Source organism: Lissotriton helveticus, chromosome 2_1, assembly GCF_964261635.1.
Source record: "Lissotriton helveticus chromosome 2_1, aLisHel1.1, whole genome shotgun sequence".
Classification (NCBI taxonomy): Eukaryota; Metazoa; Chordata; class Amphibia; order Caudata; family Salamandridae; genus Lissotriton; species Lissotriton helveticus.
In genome coordinates, this window is record NC_136059.1 from 1,127,804,781 (window position 1) to 1,127,827,494 (window position 22,714).

The window sequence follows — 22,714 nt, forward strand, 5'->3', positions numbered from 1 at the left end:
GAGTTTACCGCCCTTCCTTTCGGGCTTTCTTCGCCCCCTTGGTGTTTTACCAAGCTCCTCCGGCCGGCGGTGGAGGTTTTGCGGAGCCAGGGTATCCGGATGATAGTCTACCTGGACGACATCCTACTGATGGCTCAGTGTCCCATGCAGTTGGACCTTCAGCTTCGCCAAACGATATCCTTGCTCCAGGGACTTTGGTATGTGATCAACAGCGAAAAGTCTGTTCTGGTTCCGTCCCAGTCGGTGGTGTTCCTCGGTTTTACTGAGGATTCGGTGCAGTGCAACCTGAGCCTTCCCTCCAGGAAGCTAGGGAAGATCCGCCACATCCTCCGCCAGACAATCTCGCGATCGCATACCTCTCTCCGTGAGATTGCCCGGTTAGGGGGGGGGCTACTATCTTCCTCCATCCAGGCAATCTTTCCGGGGCCCCTGCATTACCGAGCCCTTCAGCGCCTCAAGGCGCATCATCTCCGACAGGGCCTGACGTACGATCAGGTGGTTCCCCTATCGGACGAGGTGAAGGAGGAGATGAACTGGTGGCTTGCGCATATGGAGGCCTAGAATGGCCGGGCGATTTTCGGTCCTGTCCCGGACTTGGTGATAGAATCTGACGCCAGCCGTGCTGGCTGGGGCGCTCGCTGTGGAGAGTTTTCCACAGGCGGCGCCTGGTCATCGAGGAGCAAGAGCTCCATATCAACTGTCTGGAACTGTTGGCCGGGTCATTCGCGGTTCGCTGCTGGACCAAGGACACAGTTCGTTCCTGCGTCTTGCTTCGCATGGACAATATCTCGGCCGTGCGCTACGTAAACCATTTGGGTGGCCCTCGTTCCAAGGCTCTTTCAGACTTGGCGAGGTCTTTTGGAATTACTGCCTGGCGCACCAGGTGTCTGTGACAGCGGAATACTTGCTGGGTCAAGACAATCAGGTAGCGGATTGGCATTCCCGATATCTACTGGACTCCAGTCAGTGGAAACTCGATCCACAAGTGTTCAGGTGGCTGAGCGACGCCCGGGGCCCGTTCTCGGTGGACCTTTTTGCGTCCCGTCTGGACTTCCAGCTCCCACGTTTCTTCAGCTGGAGGCCGCACCCTCTAGCGGAGGCCACGGACGCCTTCCTCCAGGACTGGAGCCGGGAGAAGTCTTACGCTTTTTCTCCGTTCTCGATGATACTGAGGGCGGCGGCCCATCTGCGCCGCCAACGGGCGGACGTGGTAATGGTGACTCCCTGGTGGAGGTCTCAAGTTTGGTTTCCAGTTCTTCTGGAACTTTCTTGGGATTCTCCAAACCTACTCCCCCGGTTTCCGCGGCTTCTTCTCAGCGCGGACGGGGAACTCCATCACCTGCTCACTCGGAGCTCTGTTCACCTCATGGCGTGGAGGCTTTCGGGCGACGTTGGTCGCTCCCGGGCCTTTCGAGACCAGCTGAGAGTTTCCTCTCGAAGGCCTGGGCAGGCAGCACGACAAAACGTTATCGCTCTGCCTGGAATAAGTGGTCCCGCTGGTGTCTTCGACGAGACCTGGTCCCTTGGTCGCAGGCGTCGTTCCTGCGTTGAACTATTTGGCAGAGTCGGCTGCGGCTGGTCTGGCCTACCGTACTATCAATGCGTTGCGATCAGCAATCTCAGGGGGCACCGCTGGGAGAACATCCTTTTGTTTGTCGTCTCCTGCGTGGTATTCGACTTTCTCTGCCTCCAGAACCACGTTACTCAGTTCTTTGGGATGTTAACCTGGTTCTTAACCTTTTTTCGTCGTGGCCGCCTAATAAGTATCTGTCTTTGAAGGAACTTTCGGCGAAGTTGGCAATGCTCTTATGTCTGGTTTCAAGCAGGCGAGTGTCGGATGTATGCGCCTTGGATGTCGCGGCGAGGGTTTTTCCCCCCGATGGGGTGGTCTTCACGTTGGGGCGTCGCACGAAGTGTGCTTCAAGGTCGATTTCTTATCCATACTTCGTGGTCTCTCCCAAGCTGTGCGTGGTTCAGTGTTTGAAGGCTTATGAGGACCTAACCTTGGAACTTCGCCCTCCGGGCGAACGGCAGCTGCTAATCGCGCTGCGAAAGCCGCACAAGGCTGTCTCTTCTCCCACCATCTCCAGATGGGTACGGTGGATCATGCAGGAAGCAGGCATTGACACGAAACAGTTCGGTGCTCATTCAGCTAGAGGGTTCATGGCCTCGAAGGCATTCTCTTTAGGTGCCAGATTAGAGGATTTGATGAGAGCTGCGGATTGGTCTTCGGACTCCACCTTTAAAAGGTTTTACTTCAAACCGGTGGTTGATATTGCTCATTTGGTGGTGAGTAAGCTTTAAACTAGCATAATCTGAAGTCTCCGGTCCTGACATAGAATCGAAATTTGCCTAGCAGTGTAACGGTAAGTTTCAATTCTATTAAGGACACGGAGGCGAGTATTATCCCTCCCGGTCCGCCTGTGGAGATTTCCCACCCGTACTGCAGTAAGTACTCAGATTTTCCAGTCCTATGGTTATGAGACTTGAACGTTGTGCATTGTGTACTCTTTGGTCGCTGGCAGTTTCCCTTTCACTGCTGACGCTGTGGTATTTTTTTGTAGGAAATGATGGCGCCAAGCAGGACCAATAGTGGAATAGCGTGCCTCGCGCGAAGAAAGAGGAAGTGGTCATGAAGGGGCTGTCCTACCTAGCTGCAGTGGATACTGAGAAAGGACTACATTATGGACTGCCTTATGATGCTCATGGGAGTTGTGGTTGATGGACATATTCATTTTGTTTTGCCCATACCCTTTGTTTTGAGGTAGGGCTGATGTTATGTGCTTTTTGGCTGCTGTGAGTTTTGTGAATAAATCAGCGAAGAAGGTAAAAAGCATAATCCTCGTCTCCGTGTCCTTAATAGAATTGAAACTTACCGTTACACTGCTAGGCAAATTTCGATTCACTGCTTCAATGGAGACTACTGCCATAGTGGAAAACTTTTTACCTATAAGGTCCAACCTCCGTCCTTCCTTCCTTATCCGGCGGCGTTGATATTGGCGTAGCTGGATTTTTGGATCTTTGCTGGGCGGCTTGCGATATTACTGAATATGGTCGGGGATGACCAATCGGACAGATGGAGTTTCCGGAGGAGCACAGTACTTTTTCTCAGTGCGAGGGAAGACAGCCAGGATAGAGGCAGGCCTCTTCATAATTTTTATCCCTTCATTCCAAATCCAATCAATGATTGGGATCGCTCGTGTGACTTTCCTGTACTCTTCTTTAAAATCATGTAAGAAACAATCCATGTGTTCTACCGTATCAGGTTGTGAAAACCGCCAGTATCCTCAGGGGGAGAATCCGAAGGCTGAGGAATGGGTGGAGAAGGCATTGGTATGATATAATCATCCCATGGATCCACACTAGTAGCTTTGTCAGGCAATTCACCCTCTTCGACCTCTTCCTCCCTTGAAGAAGAAGTATCATGGTGCGTTTGTGGTACTGAACCAGAAGGGTGAGGCAGCGAAGTAGGAATCTCCGTCTGCGGTAGCGAGTCTGGTACTTCAGTAGGTAAAGATGGAATGTCAGGGACAGCCTGTTGGGGGGGGAAAAAGTTGACGGTAATCCGCCAGCATGGCCTGGAGATCTTGTATGAGTGTAGGAGGAAGATGACCCGCCTCTCTATGATACAAATCCCTTCTGGGAGGTCTATGATGTGGTGTAGAGAGGTCTTCCTGGTAATATTGTTCCTGGTAATAGTCTTCCTCATCCTGCCCTTTTATGTGAAGTTCAGAGGGGTGGCGAGCTATGCCAACCGGTCCCTTGTCATCTTCATCAAAGTCCTCATCCTCAACGTAAGTCTCTAGTATATGAGATGGAAGAAGAGGAGATATCTTGCTATAATCCTGTCTATGGTAAGTCTTTAGTTGAAAATTAGTATAAGATATAGGAGTGGTTTGAGAAACTGGTGGAATAGTCGTCGATATATGGGCTCTTTGTCGACGGGGTCACTGAAGGAGTCGTCGACGGAACAGATGTCGACAACATCGTCGACGCGGTCGACGTCGATGAGGTGGACTTTAAAGATAGAAGTACCTTCGTCGTCGATGGAACCTTCGTCGACGAGCTCGATGTCGACGCGGTCGTCGACGGAGACTTAAAAGATGAACTATTCGTTGACGAATCTTTCAAAACAGGCTTCTTAGACGTAGTAGAGATCTTGGAAGACACAATAGGTGAAGAGATGGCCGTAGTGGAGACAGTAGCCGTCGACAGAGGGTATGCAGAAGTCTCAGAAACCGTATAAGAGGAAACCAGAGTAAGAGTTTTAACCTGGTTTTTAATCACGGTTTTAGAGGTGAAGGTCTTTTAGATACCTCAGAGGGTGAAGACAGCGTGAACCCAGAGGAACATTTTCGTGACCTCTGTGAATGGTCAGAAACTTCATGAGAAGCCTTGTGATGTTTTCTTCCCTCACTGGAAGAGCTGTCATGTGATCTAACCCTTTTGCTAGACGTCACTCTGCACTCAGGGAGACTCCCTTCCACACGACGTGCAGTGAAAATCTGAGGAGAACTGTCTCTGCTGGGAAGGTTCTAGAGGGTGCTGGTAGCTGATTGGTTGGAACTATTTTTTAGTTTTTTTCGTATAATGATGTAGATAGGCTACTAAGTGTTAGGCCTTTTGGCTTGCTTTTAGCCTACTACTATTATTTACTTAGGCACTGCTTTTGTATTTTACCGTGGGACTCCCACCTTGGCAACGGGGAATGATTCAGGCATGTGAATCCATGAAAGATACCCAAATACTGGATAACTATCAGAACTCTTGTCAAGGTGAAACCGCAAGGTCAGTAAATTACTCTGAGCTCAATCCCCAGGGAGCAACTGCACAGAAAATTCAGGCTTAACTTAGGGTAATGTGCAAATTATTTATGCAGAACAAAACCAGTAATACAATCAAAAGGCAAAACAATAAAAAACCCTAACCGAATTAAAAAAAAAGAGTAAAATGTATTGAACAAAATGACAAAAAAAATCAATAAAGGGCACTAAAGAGATACATTTTTAAAACTTTAAACAGAAATGGCGACAAAGAGCACAAAGTGTCAATGATGGTCCTTTCCTACCGCGAACATTGACTTAGGGTAATTTGAGGTTGATCACGATGGTGGGTGGATCGGATATTTGAGGTTGATCACAATAGTGGATGGATCAGATATGCCAACCAGGTTTGTACTTGTCAAAGATTTTACCTTCCGAGTTAGTCCTTTTAGTCCCAATCAACCACAGGAATACACATCTAAACCGCTCTACGACCTCAAGGGAGGCACTTAGAGACTTGCAGGGGTTCAAGGAAAAGCCCAATCCAAGTCCAGTTGCCATTAATCAGTCAGGTACCTGTGGATAAAAGACCTCTTATAGCTTGCCATATCCGTCCCAAAGACCAGATCCGCCTTATGACGCTTGGAGTCCACTTGTTTGTCCTGGATATAAGAGGGAGTAGGTCCAGTCTTTCAGGGATCATCTCAGGTCACCAAGTCCAGATCTCTTTTGATCTTCTGCAAGTCCAGAAAGAGCTCTGAAGAGGAGGTGCCACATTTATGCTGGCGCTTACTAGAGGGTGGGAATGACTCCTGGGCATGCCCTAAATAACGGGCAGGGCGACTGGAAATACGCTGCAGCTGCGTCTCTCACTTAATTATGGATTTGTTGCATTTGCCGCATAATCGATAAATCTGCAGATTTTAACAAAAAGAACTAGTTTCTAGCTCAAACAGATCAAAAGGTACTAAAGATGTGGCAACATGGATACGCGTGTAGTGGAAAGCCCTTTGCAAAGGTTGACTGATCATCTTTCAACTGCTTATTGCTGCATTTTTGTGTTAAATAGGTATCAACAGGCAGTGTTAACGTGTAAAAATTACATAATAAAGTAATACTATTACAAAATCTCCTACATTATGTGCATAATTTGCCTTTTCTTGCAGCGTAATTGAGTCAACCTCGAAGCATGATTTGGTCCTCCTCTGCCGCATAATTCCAGTGGTCCTGCCAATGGGGTAAACGTTCCCGGGACCAACCCTACTCACTTTGGGCATTTTCAAGATCACATAAGTCTTCAGCACCACTTAACTTGAGCCCTGAATGTTTGGGGGGCGTGTACTATGGTGATTCTAATGTCCTCCTACATCTAATACTAAAAACTAGTTGGAGGCGGCCACTGTAACCATAGTTAATCCACAGACAGAAGTCTGGTAGAACAAAAGCAGATTACTTCAGCAACCAGACAGTAGATCCACAAAAGCTGTTTTGGCATACTGTTCTTTCCCTTTTCAAGTGTGCCTAAGCGTTTTAGGTGACAGTTACGTTTCCTTCATACGAATTACGAAATCAGACATTCAATTGGATTTTTAATAACTTTTAAAAAGTGTTGTTTATTTTTCTGTCTGGTCCCATTCCTGAGATACAGTATTAATATTTTAATCTCTACTCTGGTTTTCTACGTAGGACAGCTAGGCCTGCCACTGTGAAGATCGCTTTCGAGTGTTAGTCACTGTAAGGACAAACAAATATTTCTACATATTCTACATTTAAATACCATGCAGCCTTCCATGTGGGCTACAAGGTGTACATAGGGGTGACTTATTGGTATTTAAAAGGGATGTTTTAACTTGTCAAAAGGGTTCATTGTGGCAGGCTGCTGTTTTTACACTACTACAGTCAGGCTATAATGGTATGCCTGAAGCTATGTTTGCAATGCCATTGTAGTAGATGGCACAATAGGTACTGGTGTCCACTAGTGACATTTACCTTACAGGCTCCGGGTATACACTATCATATACTATGGACTTAAAATTAACTTAAACATGCCAATTAGGGTCATACCAATTCAAACATGTTTAAAAGGGAGAGCACAGACACTTTTGTACTGATTAGAAGGGGTAAATTGAACAAAATTATACAGCCAGCAAAAACACGTAGGGGAAAAATCTGGGGGCACACCACACAAAAGATTATAATTTCCTTTATCCAGGCAGTAAACATCTTAACAGTTTCTAATATCTTAGACCTAATTTCAGTAGAGGTAAACGTTACACTGGTAGGCTGGTTATTTTCCCTTCTGCCACTGGTGTATATTGGTAGAACAGAAAGTGGAATTGTGTTAAAGAATGTTCTATTCCTGAATGTTCCGAACCATAAGTATAGGACCCTCCCATCTGGTTTGCTCAGGTGTTAGGGGCGTTGCTTCCGGTCATCATTAATAAATCCTTTTCAGTCTTAAGTTTTGACATCTTTATTTTACTAACTGCTTGAATGCTTCCTTCACTCGGAACATATTTGGGCAAGCACTTAGCTGGTGGCAATCTCCAGGGCTTGAAACCTCAGGATCACGCTGCCTGCAACTCGGCATCTGGTACTATATTTGTGCGCAGGGGTTGCACCACTTTTAAAACAACAGAGTTCTAAAAGCCCCTGGGGAAGATTGGGAAGGATGCGTACCAGGAGCGCTGGTCAGAAAGTCAGACAATGCCATATTGGGTCAGACGCCCTCTTAATTTAAACCAATCTAGTATGGATACCATTTCCCTTTAGACCTGCATTTCTGAATTATTTGACTTCTGTAGGCCCCCAATGTATTACTACTGAAACCAGGGGACCTTTGCCTAAGCAATTTATAGGATTTGAACCTCAAATAATTTCACAAAAATGTTCAGACAAGTGTACATTAAAAAATAAAATAATCATTATGGAATACTTTATTTGATATACAAAAATATGAGAACATTTAATGGTATAGTTGGAGCTTTTCAAATTTTTCTTTTATTTCTAAAAGACAAAGATCTGATGGACTAGCATATCTGTCTCTTGCTCCTAATGCATGCCCTCTTTTTGTCTGCGCAAACCAATGCTGCTTCAGTTGAGAACACCAATGGTTCATACTAGAACCTAGGTTGAGAAGTAGTATTTAAGCCTTGTAATTTACCAATGTTTCTGGAATCTTTCCAGGTATTCTTCGGACAAGAATCTTTAGAAGTCTGTCATTATTTGTCATTAAAAATGGCATTTCTGTGTTTCACACATTTTTACCCGTTTATTTATTTATTTATTTATTTATTAGAAAGTTTTGTATAGCGCGAACAAGACCCGTGGGTATCAGAGCGCTTAACATATAGGCGTATGCAACAGACATGTATCTAAAACAGTTATATGGGCATCAAAACGAATAACATATGAAGGCGTAGGGAAAGACCGTTATCTCCAGCCTAGCTCTTCTGTGGTTTTTCTGGGTGCTATTCTTGTTGGCATGATCGGAGGTGGTTTTTTATGCCACGGGCTTTTTTCTTCTGAAGGGGATTGTCTCCAAGGGCACTCTTAAACTTTGTGTTTCCGTCACTAGCTGGCAAAGCGGCTTCTGCACAGGACTACCCATTTTCAGATCACACACAAACCTATTGACCAAGGACATTACTATCTCACCCAACACTCAAGACGGATATTAAATGGCTCAATCACTTATGCACATCTTCTCACAGGAGCATGGCCCAAATTGATGCTGAAAGAAACCAAACTACTGCAGACTGAGCAAACTACTGTTATCATAAGACAATCTACAAGCCTGTTGCTCAGAGCAAAAACAGGATTTTCAGAGGATGCGCGACAAAGTAAAAATTTCACTTTAGAATCTGTTCCGCATCTCCAGAGAAAGTACACTTTGTCTAGGCAGCTGTCTCTTGGGATTCCCTGCAACAACTCTGAAGACCTGTTAGGATAGGATGGTGGCGAGAACAAACAGACATGATGAGCACTGAGAAGAGGGCATAGCAGGCATCAAGGACAGATGGCATTAACTACCTCACATTGAGTAAATGTTCATTCCAGCAGAGCATGGGGGTTCGTCTCAATCAACTGCTCCTTGGAGAACCAAGAAACAGGGAACACCATAGAAGCACAGGGAGTATATTCCATCATGACAAGGCATGAAATCATGGCTAGGGATAGGAAGGGTTAGTTTCTTACCTGTAACTCCAGTTCTGTAGTAGGGGTATCTCTGTTATAGTCATAATCTAGTGAATAGTCCCGCCCATGTGCGTGGACCCCAGAGCAATCCAAATAGTCTCTTAAGTTGTCCTCTTCTGCAGTCCTGCATTGACACTTAAGAGAAAATCAAAGACAAATAATGCAGCCTAACATTAACAAGGCTACATTGGCCAGCACTTCATCCTGAAGTGGAAAAGGATAGCCAAATAATATAAAAATTGACACATTTTACAGAGTTTCACACTTAGAGAAACTGTCCTTAACAAAAATCCTTTGTCATGATAGAGAGGAAGGGTTGGACAGACAAGCCTCATAGGCTGCCATTATGTGTCTGGAAAAGGGATACCGTGCCTTTAAGGAACACTCCAGAGACCCTCAGTATCCCATGATGCACAGCTCCAGGTAAGATACTTTCAGTTCTTTTTGAAGGTGTATAAAGCCAGGCCTGTAGCATCCAGGAAATCATTGTTTCTTCCACCGGGGAGGCAGGAGGGTTGCTTATGACTATAACAGATACCCATTGTACAGAACTGGAGTTGCAGGTAAGAAACTACTTCTGTAGTAGGGGATCTCTGTGTATAGTCATAATCTGTGAATAGAATGGCAAGCCCATCCCAACAACCAAATCCAGCGGTGGAAGAAAACTAAAGAAAAAAAAAACCTTACTGAGCAAATAAATTCCTCAGCGAAGCCTGCCCAACTTGCGCATCTGTCCTGCATCAGAATCCAGGCAGTAATGTCTAGTAAAAGTGTGGACAGACTTCCACGTAGCCGCCCTACAGATGTCTGCAATGGGATCGTTATGTAGCGAAGCCACTGTAGCCGCTTTGCCTCTAGTTGAATGAGCCCTAGGCTTACCCCCTAGAGTCTTGTTAGCCTTCTGGTACCAGTTGTATACAGGACACAATCCACCTAGATATGGACTGTTTGGAGGTGGCAAGGCCAGTCCTGACTGAACCGTAATTCACAAACAACTGATCAGACCTACGAATGTCTTTGGTCTTATCTAAGTAGAATTTCAACACCCGCCTCACATCAAGTGAGTGAAGGGACCTCTCAGCCGGAGAGGAGGGATGTTGAAAAAACGTAGGTAATGTGATGGTCTGGTTGACATGAAAATCAGATATCACTTTAGGGAGAAACTTAGGGTGAGTCGTCATTACAACCTTGGAAGAATGAAAAACAGTATAGGGCTCTTGACAATACAGAGACTGAATCTCACTCACCCTGCAAGCCGAGGTCATGGCCACAAGGAAAGCCGCCTTCCAAGACATATGCTGAAGAGAAGCCTTCTGAATAGGCTCAAACGGCTCCTTCATCAACCTTGACAGTACCACATTCAACTCCCACGAAGGCGAAGGACGCCTAACAGGGGGATATACCTTCTTCAATCCCTCCAAAAAATCTTTAATGATGGGTATCTGGAAAAAGGAGGTTTGTGAAGGGCATTTACTGTCCGTAGTTAATGCTGCGAGGTGAACCGTAATAGAATGGAAATGAAGGCCACCTTGAGCAGATAAATGCAGTAGATATGGAAGTATGACATCTTCCTTGCAGCAGGTAGGGTCAGCATTCTTGGACGTGCACCAAATGCAGAACAGTTTCCACTTGTAGGCATAGGAGGTCCTGGTGGATGATCTCTTAGCCTCCTTCAGTATCTCCATGCAATTGTCAGGCAAGTTCAAGTGTCCATATTGAACTATCTCAGGAGCCATGCCGCCAAACTCAACGACGAGAGGTTGGGGTGCACCATCTGCCCCCCAAACTTCGTGAGAAGGTCCGGCCGACATGGAAGCCGCAGATGGGGTTGGAAAGACCTGTGGAGCAGGTCTGTGAACCACCACTGTCGAGGCCATTCCGGAGCAATGAGGATCATTCGCGCTCTGGATTGAGACAGCTTGATGAGCACTGCCGGAATCAGGGGAATGGGCGGAAAAGCATACCGAAAGCTGTTCGACCAGCTGATCCATAGTGCATTCCCCAGAGTCCCCTGTTGGTAAAACCTGGAGGCGAAGTCTCTGCATTTGCGGTTTTCGACGGTGGTGAACAGATCTATTTCTGGAGTGCCCCATCCTGCGAAGATGGTTCCTAGCACCTCGTGGTTTAAGACCCACTCGAGGTTCTCCTGAACGAGCCTGCGGAGTGCATCCGCTTAAGCATTCTGAACACCTGGTAGATGGGTCGCAGTTATCGTCAGTCCTCTGGCTAACAGCCAGTGCCAGATCGCTTCCTGAGACAGTGTGCGCGATCTCGAGCCTCCCTGCTTGTTGAGGTAGTACATTGTGGTCGTATTATCCATCTGCACAACCAGGGAGTTGGTCCGGAAGGACGGATGAAAGGCTTTCAGTGCCAAATGAACAGCTCTGAGTTCCAGAAAATTGATGTGGTACGTGGACTCCACCTGGGACTATGTTCCTTGGATCTGCAGATGGTCAGAATGCGCTCCCCATCCCTGGAGAGAAGCATCCATCCCAATGGTCTGTATTGGAATGTCCTTGTGGAATGGAACCCCCTTGAGGAGATTCTCTGCCGAACACCACCACTTCAGGGACTGCTGGGACAGTGTGATCTTGTCCTCCCAGCTCCCTAGTTTCTGGTCCCATTGATCCTCCAGACATTCCTGCAACGGTCTCATGTGGAGGCGTGCATGTGGTGTGAGGAAGATGCAAGAAGCCATCGACCCCAGGAGAGAAGAAACTGTCCTCACCATCGTTGATGGAACGGACATGAGAGTCTGAGCCTTCCGATGGATCAATAAGTGACGCTCCTCCGAAGGACACGCTTGCTCTGAGAGTATAGATGAAGGCTCCCAAGTACTGCAGACCCTGAACAGGAGTCGGAACACACTTGGCCATGTTAATGTGCAGACCCAGTTGGTTCAAGAGGACAGCCGTCGTGTTGAAATGCAATTGTGCCTCCTGGTAGGTGGAGGCTTTGATCAACCAGTCATCCAGGTACGGGTAGACAAACACCTTGTTCTTTCTCAGGAGCGCCGCTACCACCACCATGCACTTCAAAAAAGTCCTGGGTGCAGACTTCAGACCAAATGGAAGCACGGTGTACTGATAGTGGTTGTTGCCGACTAGGAAGCGCAGGAACTTCCGATGTTTCTATGCAATGGGAACATGGAAGTAGGCATCCTGCAGATCTATTGCACAAAGGACAGCATGCAAAATTTCTCCCTGCAAATCCATTTGCTTGTCGCGAATCCAGACTGGGCCTGAACTCGTTTTTTGTCCTTTTAGCGCACAAGAAAGAACCTTGAGTATAGACCCTTTCCCCTTTGAGACAGAGGGACACCTTCTATCGCCCTTTTTCGTAACAGGGTATCGGCCTCCGCTTGCAGTTCGTTTGTTCTCAGAAACGCAGGATCCGAATCCGGGGACCTGTACTTCTTCTGAAGTCGAGATGGAGCAGACTTCACCGCGGCAGGTGTCAGGAAGAGCTCCATGGCCGGTTCCTCCAACCCCGGCACAAAAGGTAGTAATGGACGAGAGAGGTGCCTATGCTGCAGCGCTTCAAAGATGACTGAGGTGGACAGGGTAGGCACAGTCAGTGCTATCCCCAGTTTAGCTCCTCCTGGCAGCAGCACGTCCTGGAATGTAACAACGTCATCCACCGGCAAAACTCTCGTTGGTGGAGAGTCCAACAATGTAGGAGAATACCTCCCGTCACTGGAAGAGTCCGTGTACCTTGTCCAGGACTGCGACCTTTCTCTACGACTACGATGTCGTGATCTGGTCGACGAACTGCGTCCACTGCGAGAGCGGTGTCTCCCCCTAGATCTTGGTCTCCTGGGCGCCGCCGGAACCACCGGCACAGGCGGTTGCGGGAGGGGCGACGGCTGAGCCAGAATCACAAGCCTCGGTTGTGGAGGCAGAGGAGGCGGCGGTGGAGGTTGTTGAGGAAGAGGAGGTGGAGGCGTGGGCGTCCTAGGCCGTGAAGGCGAGTAGGTCCTGGAGTAGTCAGAGTCCGGAGACTGAATTGCTCTCCTCTTCGTACGAACAGTTATCGGGGAGGGTGCTCTCGAGGTAGACTTCCCTGAAGAAGAGCCCCGGCGCCGCCGTGACCGGGTACTCTCAGATGTGGAAACACTAACCACCGAGTATGACCTTCCACTAGGCACTGTCCTGGGCGTCGACCTTCCCCCTCAACGTCGACCTTCCCCCTCAACGTCGACCTTCCCCCTCAACGTCGACCTTCCCCCTCAACGTCGACCTTCCCCCTCAACGTCGACCTTCCCCCTCAACGTCGACCTTCCCCCTCGACGTCGACCTTCCCCCTCGACGTCGACCTTCTCCCTCGACGTCGACCTTCCCCTCGATGTCGACCTTCTCCTCGATGGTGAACGGCGGTGTCGCCTTGACGGCATGCGCCGATGCCTACGGGACTCAGCATGACGACAATGGTGTGTCAACGTCGTCTGTGAAGTCCTCGACGTCGACCTCGTCCGAGATCTCAACGTCCTTCCCCTCGACGCTGAGCGTCGACGCTTCGACCCAGAGCCCTGGGTCGACGGGGAGCATATAGAAGTCATACCTCTCGACGCCGACATCGTAGCGATCGACGTCGACCGGGACAGTTGCAGTTTCTGGGCCTTTTCTTGACTGGGGAGCCCCCCAGAGGCCGATGCACGGGCAGAGGACGATGAAAGAGTCCCTCCATGCCCAGAGGTCCCACCTGCTTCCTGATGTCTTCTCTGCTCCAGGCCTTGAAGACGGATCTTCTCCCTGTCACGCAGGGTCCACCTGAAGAAAGAGTGACAAATCTCACAGGAATCAGGAACATGTGCTGCTGGAAGACAGAGTATGCATACTCTGTGTGGGTCTGACCTGGCCTTCTTTCTACCAAACTCAGGGCACTTGTTGAATAAAGCTGGCATTTCGACAAGAAAGAGGTGGTCTAGCAGCTCGAAAAAAGCAGGAAAGGGAAGAGAAAGACCCCAGACATCGAATGAAACACTAATTAGATCAAAAAAGCTCCAAAAATTGAAGTAATACCAATAAAGGTAGAGCTCAATGCTCCAGGGTCCTGCTAGCAGTAGCCGGAAAAAAGAACTGAAAGTAACTTGCCTGGGGCTGTGCATCATGGGATACCGAGGGTCTCTGGAGTGTTCCTTAAAGTCACGGTATCCCTTTTCCAGACACATAATGGCAGCCTATGAGGCTTGTCTGTCCAACCCTTCCTCTATATCATGACAAAGGATTTTTGTGAAGGGGAGTTTCTCTATGTGTGAAACTCTATAAAATGTGTATATTTTTATATTATTTGGCTATCCTTTTTCACTTCAGGATGAAGTGCTGGCCAATGTAGCCTTGTTAATCTTAGGCTGCATTATTTGTATTTCAATTTCTCCTAAGTGTCTATGCAGGACTGCAGAAGAGGACAACTTAAGAGACTATTTGGATTGCTCCGGGGTCCACGCACATGGGCGGGACTATTCACAGATTAGGACTATACACAGAGATCCCCTACTACAGAAGCTAGAAGATCCGATCATACACTTTCAAAACAAAGTAAATTACCACATTGACAACACAGTGAGCGCTAATTTTCTGTTGATAAAAATAACACGCTATTTGAGCTACTGCTAATACTGAGCCATGTTTACATTGTCTTCCATCTTGTTTTAAAGTCATCTGTGTTACGGGATATTATTGCTGATTCCATTTAGTAAATAAATTAATAGTTTCACACAAGTCAGCAGAAAAAAACTCAGAAAACATTTCCCGAAATGCACGAAGCGAAGGACAAATCTTGCTCAACTTAGTTCTGTTAACAACGTATCCATTAAACTGCATCACCAAGACTAAGAATTATCGGACCATAGTGTATTGGTGGTAGGAAAATCGCGGAATGTATTCTATGTAGAAATGTTTCTGTTAGACGGTTTCCTATTTGTTTAAGCATAACTAATCATGTGTTTCCACCGAATGTATGAACCCATTGTCTAAAGTCCTATATAAGAGTGTGCATTTCTCTCATGGGATAGAGCTCCTACTGCCATTCTTACAAGGCACGTCTATGCAGGATTTCATACTGAACTGTATTGAGTTATTTAATTATGAATTATATGCTATGCTGCTAATCTACTGATGGCATATTCTGTATTTTGTTTGTAATACATAAAGCATTTGAAAGGATCTGGGTTCTGTCATTCTTATGAGAATGTCTCAGAAGTAATATATGGACCTGTTTTTATTTTAAAAAGTAACGTTCCAATTGGGGAGCACCAACGTCCGAGCTACAGGGATTACACTACTCCGAGGACTGAAACTGTGGCACTGAAATTGCATGGCATTATTTAGGAATCTTGTACGGGTTCCAAGCGCCGACACCACCTTTCCCATTTCCCCTCTTACCTGGATACCCACCTACACCTGATTGATCTGACCACACACCTGAGGTTCACCAAAACTTCTGAATCCTATTTGATTAAAAATGCAAAGTTTCTAGTTCATGGTAGCTAAGACACTACTCCAGCGGCAACAGCCAATTCTTCTCCAAATTTATGGGGTACTAACTACCAATCTGGCTTCTGAATTCACCATGGCACCAGTAGCACTCTTGATGAACATCTAGAAGGAGCTTATTCCTACCAGAAATTAGGAAGGATGCTTGAGCTCTGATCATTCTTGATTTATGTGCAGTCTCTGTCAAAGATGACCAATGCATTTCACTAAGTTAGCTGCAAGACTATGTCATTGATGGCACATGGATTGGCTTTCTTTTTTAGAAAATAAACTGGATTCAGACATGTTGTGGCATAGAGGAACCAGTGATTAAGAGTTAAACAATGGCTTTTCAAATGAATACAAACCACACCATGCTTCACCTCACACTCCACATTCCCGGATTGCTCATGCAAGGTCTACATAGCAGACTATGACCAAAGAGATCAGGTCAACTGGATCCAGTGAGCCCACAGGCAGACAAATAATTCAGAGGAGTTGATAAACCAGAGTCCGATGGAAAGCAGAGAAGAGTACTCTGCTGGACCAGGACTGCCACAGTACAGTCTTCCTTTCCCAAGATTATAGCGACAAGCTTTCAGCTTTTACGTTTTTGTGCTGATCCATTAAGGTGACATACTACACTACTGTAGTGCAGTCTGGAGGGCTTTTTGGTTTGGAAAGCACAAAATAGCCATGTCAGCCCTGGCTTCAACAAAGCACTGCAATCCTACCCAGGGGTCTCAGTGTCACCTGAATGTAACAGAACAACTCGGAGAGATGGGCATCAGGACCCACACTCCATATTAAGATTGTCAGTGTGCCCCCAAACTTGAACAGCAGTAAATTATAATAAAAATACCTTAAGGCACAAACAATCTTAGCGATGTTTTGTGGATAAAAGTTAAAACAAATAGAGCCTGAACAAAGGAAGATACCACCTTCCCAGGTCCTTCTCACTTCTCTAAGTAAATACAAAATAAATCAGAACAGTGTTGATTTAATTAAAGCAAAACCAGTTCTGGGGCTCCTAGAGCATTTCACTTACTTTATCGTTCCAGAGGCGAATTTAAACCAGTATTTCAGGTTTGATTTCCTTAATTATGCAGATGAGCAGCTTCTGATCCAACTGAGAGGCAGAAATTCAGCTTTGTGTAGACCATCTGCAAAACTGTGCTCTGATAAAACCAATAGCTTGTTACACTACAACAAGTAGGCAAAATGCTGCGGTCTGCCTTAGTCTCTACCTCTCTAGTCGCATGTATGTTGTGATTTAAGTCTAAAGGCGCCCGAATATTAAATGTATTAGTTTCAAGTCACTGTCCTCTCTCCACGAGGTGCTGGTTGGCACTGGTCCCACCTACCTAAAATCATACCTTCTATCTTTTAATACCTTTCATGCCCAAACATTGTCATCACTTGAAAGTGTTCAAACTCAGTCTCTCGACGGCAAGCAGATCATTCTTAAATCTTGGTGCCCCTATGGAACAATCTCCCTCTAGATCTTGTTCTCCAGTATAATCACTCAGATCTTTGCAAAAAGCTCAAGACCTCTATTTTCACTGAAAAATTAAAAGTTAGGAACTTTTGCGAGGTTGTGTTTAACAGCTTGGACGCCTCAGGGTAGTTGTGAGCTCTTGAAATTAGACCATTCATTAGATGGAGACAAGGGAGAGAAAGAAGGTAGATCACCCTCAGAGAAGCAACCGTTGAACTGTTTAAGCTATGACCCTGTTAAAGGCTTCGAAACACACCGGAGTTATCGGTTACAGGTTTTTTGTGAAAAACAGGGTTTGGAACAAAGGATAGACACCTTGAAGAACTATGTAAAAAAGGGGCCTAGGGTTCAGAAGGTGACATCTATCGAACATGGATTACCTGCTCACCTACTGCATGCTGAAAGTAAGGTGGGACTACTGAAATAGATCTGGAAGACAGTCAACCAGACGGCTTTAAGGATTGCTGCCAGTGCCCCACTTTTAGGTTAATGTTTAAAATTCGTGTTTTACTGTCTTTTAAGGGATAGTAAGTAGAGTAAAACTTTCCCTTTTCACTTTCTCTAATTAATATTCTGTTGAGGAGTTAATGGAACCGGGATCTTTTAAAATGCAGTGTATTTAACATTTAACACAGACATTATAGGCCTAAATAGCTAACTATTCAATTGAACTAGCTCGTTCACATTTTGAACGATATGTTATTACACTTCATTTATGTAACACTTTTTTGTGGGAAGGGAGATTGAGTGGTTTGCTAATACTAAGTCAAATACAAGATTAGAAAGAAGATTTCGAATGAGCAAAACATTGAGCTTGACAACTGCTAAATTGCACAACGAGTTTATTGTCAAACATCCTAGAAAACAAATACAGTTTTTTCTTATGTTCAGTTTAACAATGCAGGTTTCATTGAAATGCCTGTCTTTGCAGAATTACATGTGAAAATATGGCACAGTAAGTACATGTGAAAAAGCGTTGCTACCTACTTTTCTATTGGAAGGGGGTGAGGTCCAGACACGGAGAGCTTGTATATAAACATGAGAAACTTGCGGAACGTTTCAAAGAAAGGCCAGTAAGATAGAAGGCAGATACACTTGTTGGAATTAATCGTTTTTGTAGTGACCATTTTTTTCTCCACAGCAGTAAGGAGGCCCAGCTGCATCTGCTGTTTCTCGGTCAAACAGTCCCGTGGATAAGCCTCATAAAATTGTATTGCAGCACCATAGACCTACAAATGAAATACAAGATTTATTACGACACCAGCCTTTATGTAAAGAATATTTTGGCCTAGAAATAGCTTTTAAAAATCTGTGCACATGTCAAAACATTACCACTAAGAACAAAATTGAAAAACGCTGCTGGGGCAAGAATTACAATGGGGAAACGGTAGGTAAGAGGCCAACACTACCCCTGGGGCATTTATGTGGACGACACAGGTTAAATGTAGCTGAGAACTCATGAGTGGCAATTCTGATGCACAGTTTGAAGAAAAAAAATTGTACAGTAAGAATAGGTTAATGGTAAAGGAATTAAACAGTTTACCTTTAACATGGCAATCTAAAGGAATACAATAAATGAACTGGTTTCTTGATTAACTCTTTTTTTCGCTCTCGTTTTCTGTTTTCTCATGTGACATTTTGGTGGTCTCCGGGGTTCACAGAATCAGAATCAATTAAGCTTTATTCGATTTGTAAAAACAGAATCATAACAGCATTCAATTAAAAACAACATGATGAGAAATACCAATACATATTAAATGGATACATTTAAAAAATGACTAAAAATAGTACAATACATAAAGAACAAAACATTTTAGCAAGGACGCTCCGCTCATAAAACTTAATACATTTATATTAAAAGAAGTGATTGCACTTTCTAGGAGGGCTATTTACAAGTTGTTCCAGAATTACATCGAGTACCTGAGCCTAACAACCACTTTTAAGTAAGTAGATACAGTTTTGATTACATGTGCGTTTTCTAGGGTTTTCAGTTTGTTATAGGCCACTCTGCAGGTTCGCAAGCCCCATATCTTTAATAGAGGTTTCAACAATCTTTCCCTCGGGAGCAAATAGAACCTGCAGAATAATATACAATGAATGTTGGACTGGTGTGAGATGTTATCACACGGGCAGGTTTCTGTGTCCCCTGTCCAATCATTGCATTGTGGAAAAGTGATTAATCTGAAAAAAGTGTCCGTGCGAAAGCGGGTCAAAAGCATACGTGTAAAGGGGGATGGTTCCAAGTTCAAATACTGCTGGACCCCGTCGGCAATAGTGGTCAATTGATTCTCTACAACCGTGCTTTTGCCCTTTTCTGCAAGCCATCTTTTACTGTCTAAGTGCTGTAAAGCCAGTTTTTTCAGAGTAGTTCTGGACACGGTCTCCATGCTTGCAGGGTTGAAAAAGTATTCCGGGTGCCCGATGTCTTTAAGCGTTTTTCTTACGTATTTAAACCATTGGATGTTGTCCGCACCATCTAAGCTGAGACAATCTTTAATAACATCTCTGTTCAGGCTTGTCTCCGGTTTTACCCAGACATTGTGCCACAACAAAATGGGTGAAGATTTTATAATGTCCGAGATGTATGGAAGACCTAATTCATTGTGGACAACATATGTAGCTGTGCCCTTGGGGGTTGCCAGTAAGTAGCGAAGGAAGGAATTCTCAGAGCATTGTATAGTATCTACATGCTCAATCCCCCAGAGGCCAGCTCCATATGAGCCGCATGAAGTGCATTTGGCTTTATAAATCTGCAAGAGTTCTCCAGCCGGTCTCCCTCCCAGTTTTTTAGCAAAGTTAATCAGTGCACCCGTGGCCCTAGAAAATGCTAGGCCTCGTGCGGTTACAGCCGCCTGCCAAGTGCCCCTTCTATCAAAATTAATACCAAGATAGGAGAACCTATCTGTGTTCTGCACTTTTCTCCCTTCCAGGAAGATTGGGCATAGTGTCCTTCTAATCCCAGTTCCACAGGACATGGTATAAGTTTTGGAGACATTTACACGTAGGCCTCTGTTTTTCATAAAGTCAGTAAATTTCCCTACTTCCCTTTGTAGTCCTACCCTTGTCTGGGACATTATAGCGGCGTAATCCGCATATAGAAGTATGGGTTTTGGGGTCCCGTTTATTGTGGGATAGTCATGGTATACTTCAGTGAGATGTTGGCCAACCGCGTTAATGTATAGGGTAAAGAGGAGAGGTGCTAACATGCACCCCTGTCTACTCCTCTGCGAATCAGAAACTTATCAGAGCACTCACCCCTCCTTCCATATCTGACTCGTGCTCCTGTCCCCCTATAAAGTTCTTTTATAAACAGGAGGATTTGTTTGTCCAAACCAATCTCAGAGAGTATCACCCAAAGCATCTCATGGTCCACGCAATCAAATGCGGAACTTAAGTCCACGAAGGTCACAAAAAGATTTCCTTTTTTAGCCTGGGTGTATTTAGCTATTATTAGTGCCAGGTTAAGGCCTTGTTCTATAGGGCCTTTGCCTGCTCTAAAGCCATATTGTAAGTTTGAAATAACATCGTGCTCTTCTGTCCAATCCTGGATTCTATTTAAGATAATCCTCCCGGCAACCTTCATCAGGGCATCGAGTAGCGAAATTGGGCGATAACAGGTGGGGTCATTCCTGTCCCCTTTTTTAAAGATCGGTACAACGATAGCCTCCGGCCAAGTGGAGATGAATCCGGTAATATTTGAGAAGTTGAGCACGTTGGTGAGCAGGGGTGCCCATAGATTGATCTCTCATTTATATACATCTATGGGGACACAGTCCAGGCCAGGTGCCTTCCCTGAAGAACTTTCTTTCAGTGCCCCGATGACTTCCTCGCATTCAAATATAATACCCAGAGGGAAAGGACTAGATGATTTATGCCCCACAGATGCACCGAGATCATTTCCCTGTGTGGATTCAGACTCCACAGGCTCTGCTTTATCATATAGGCCTTTAAAGTGAGTAACCCAGGTTTCACTCAGGATTGCTAGATCTATTTGGGCCACCTGCTTGCTTTGCAGATAGGGTGTATTTACTGCCTTCCAAAAAGCTATCTTGTCCCTCCTCTCGGATGCTTCATGGAGTGCCAACAGTTTCTGTACGTGGCTCCGCGTTTTAGCTCGGAAAGTAGTCATGGAAGAAACTAATGTCAGCGCATCGAGGGAGAGCGCTCTCTTGTTTTGTGAATCTCTGCAATGTATCTGCTGTAAAGCGCTCTGATACCCTAGGGTCATGCCAGCACTCTATAAAACTTCTTAAATAAATAAATAAAATGAATAAATTAGATGGGAGCATCTCGCAGATTGGCAAAAAATAAAGAGACCTGCGGGTTCTGATTACTATACAAAATGAATATTCACGAAGACTCAATCTCCACCTCAACCAGGAGCATGTGTGTGGTAGAAAGAAGATGTGGAAAAGCTTCTTCATCATAAACGGGAAAAATAATTTTTCTAGTTACTTTCCAATTTGAATAAAGGAACCAAACTTGTAATTGTCTGCTGTGTTTACTGCAACCTTTTTACTTCATCTGGGTATCTTTGTAACTTTAATCTTCAACTGAAACTAGACTCCAGAATTTTCAAGTTCTTTATCAGAACATTTGCTAACCTGAAATTCAAACTTTCTCTTTCATTGCTTTTTGTGGTCTACAGCACTGTTCAATAAGTCAATCTATCAGGGATTTGTGAAGCGCTCTACTCACCCGTGAGGGTCTCAAGGCGCAGGAAGGGGGAGGTTGTGCAGCTCCGATTCAGAAAAAGAGCCAGGTCTTGAGGTTCTTCCTGAAAGTGTGCAGAGCCTGATATTGAGCAAGAATTTGTTCCAGGTCTTTGCTGCATTGTGGGAGTAGGCTCTTCCACCAGTTCTGGCTCTGCGTATGTGCGGGGTTTCAGCGAGGTCGGCAGAGCGGAGGTTTCTCATGGGTGCGTGGAAGGAGACTCTTTAGTGGAGCTATTGGGATCCGGTGTTGTGGAGGGATTTCCAGGCGTGAGTGAGTAGCTGGAAGGTTACTCTCTTCTCGACGGGGATCCAGTGGAGGTGTCATGGGTGATGTGTTCATGTCATGGGATGCTGAGGACGAGCCTGGCGGCAGGGTTTCGAATGGCCTGGCGTTCAGGAGCAGGGATTTGTTGATTCCGGCGTATAGTGTTCACGTAGTCCAGTCTGATGGTTATGAGTGTGTGGGTGAAGGACTTTCTGGATTCGGCGGAGATCCACTTGAAGGTCTTGCGGAGGGTGTTGTAGCACGAGGAGGAGACGGCATCTATCTGTCAGGTCATTGTTTACTTTAAGGTGCGCGCACGCGTGCCTCTGTGCCCCTGAGCGCACAATGCCGATGGTGTGGCATGTACGCACATCCTGAGAACGTTCGCGGCGCCGCTGTCAAAAGGAAAACAGCGTGAAAAACGAGCATCTTGGTTGCGGAGGAAGAGGCAGTCTGAGGGATCAAGGAGGGAGCACTTGCTTCAGTTCTTTTGTTTTGTAGCGTGCAGCTGAGAGGGAACATTGTGCGCTTCTGTTTAATTATTCATGTTAATTGCAGCGTCCGTCACGTGCTGCGATTAACACGAATACTTTCACATAAGAAATGCAGCAAGTTTACAAACACGGTGTGTGCTTTCAGAATCAACTGAAAAGCACACACTGTTTGTAGACTTGCTGTATTTCTTTTCTTAATAGAGCTGAGCTGCGGGGTTATGGTGTGCCTTTTTTAAAGTTTTCATGTTAATTGCAGCTCATGGCGGGTGCTGCGATTAACATGAAAACTTTAACAAAAGTCCACAATCA

General features: G+C 45.6%; 1 protein-coding gene across 1 annotated transcript in view; it reads right to left on the reverse strand.

The window, feature by feature from the left end:
- The window catches only part of DENND4C (DENN domain containing 4C), a 1,285,018-nt gene that overhangs the window by 969,545 nt on the left and 292,759 nt on the right, over positions 1–22,714 (reverse strand). Inside the window, exon 7 of the mRNA XM_078675962.1 lies at positions 17,919–18,160. Coding sequence (XP_078532088.1) covers positions 17,919–18,160 — 242 coding nt within the window. The remainder of the gene's footprint in view (positions 1–17,918; positions 18,161–22,714) is intronic.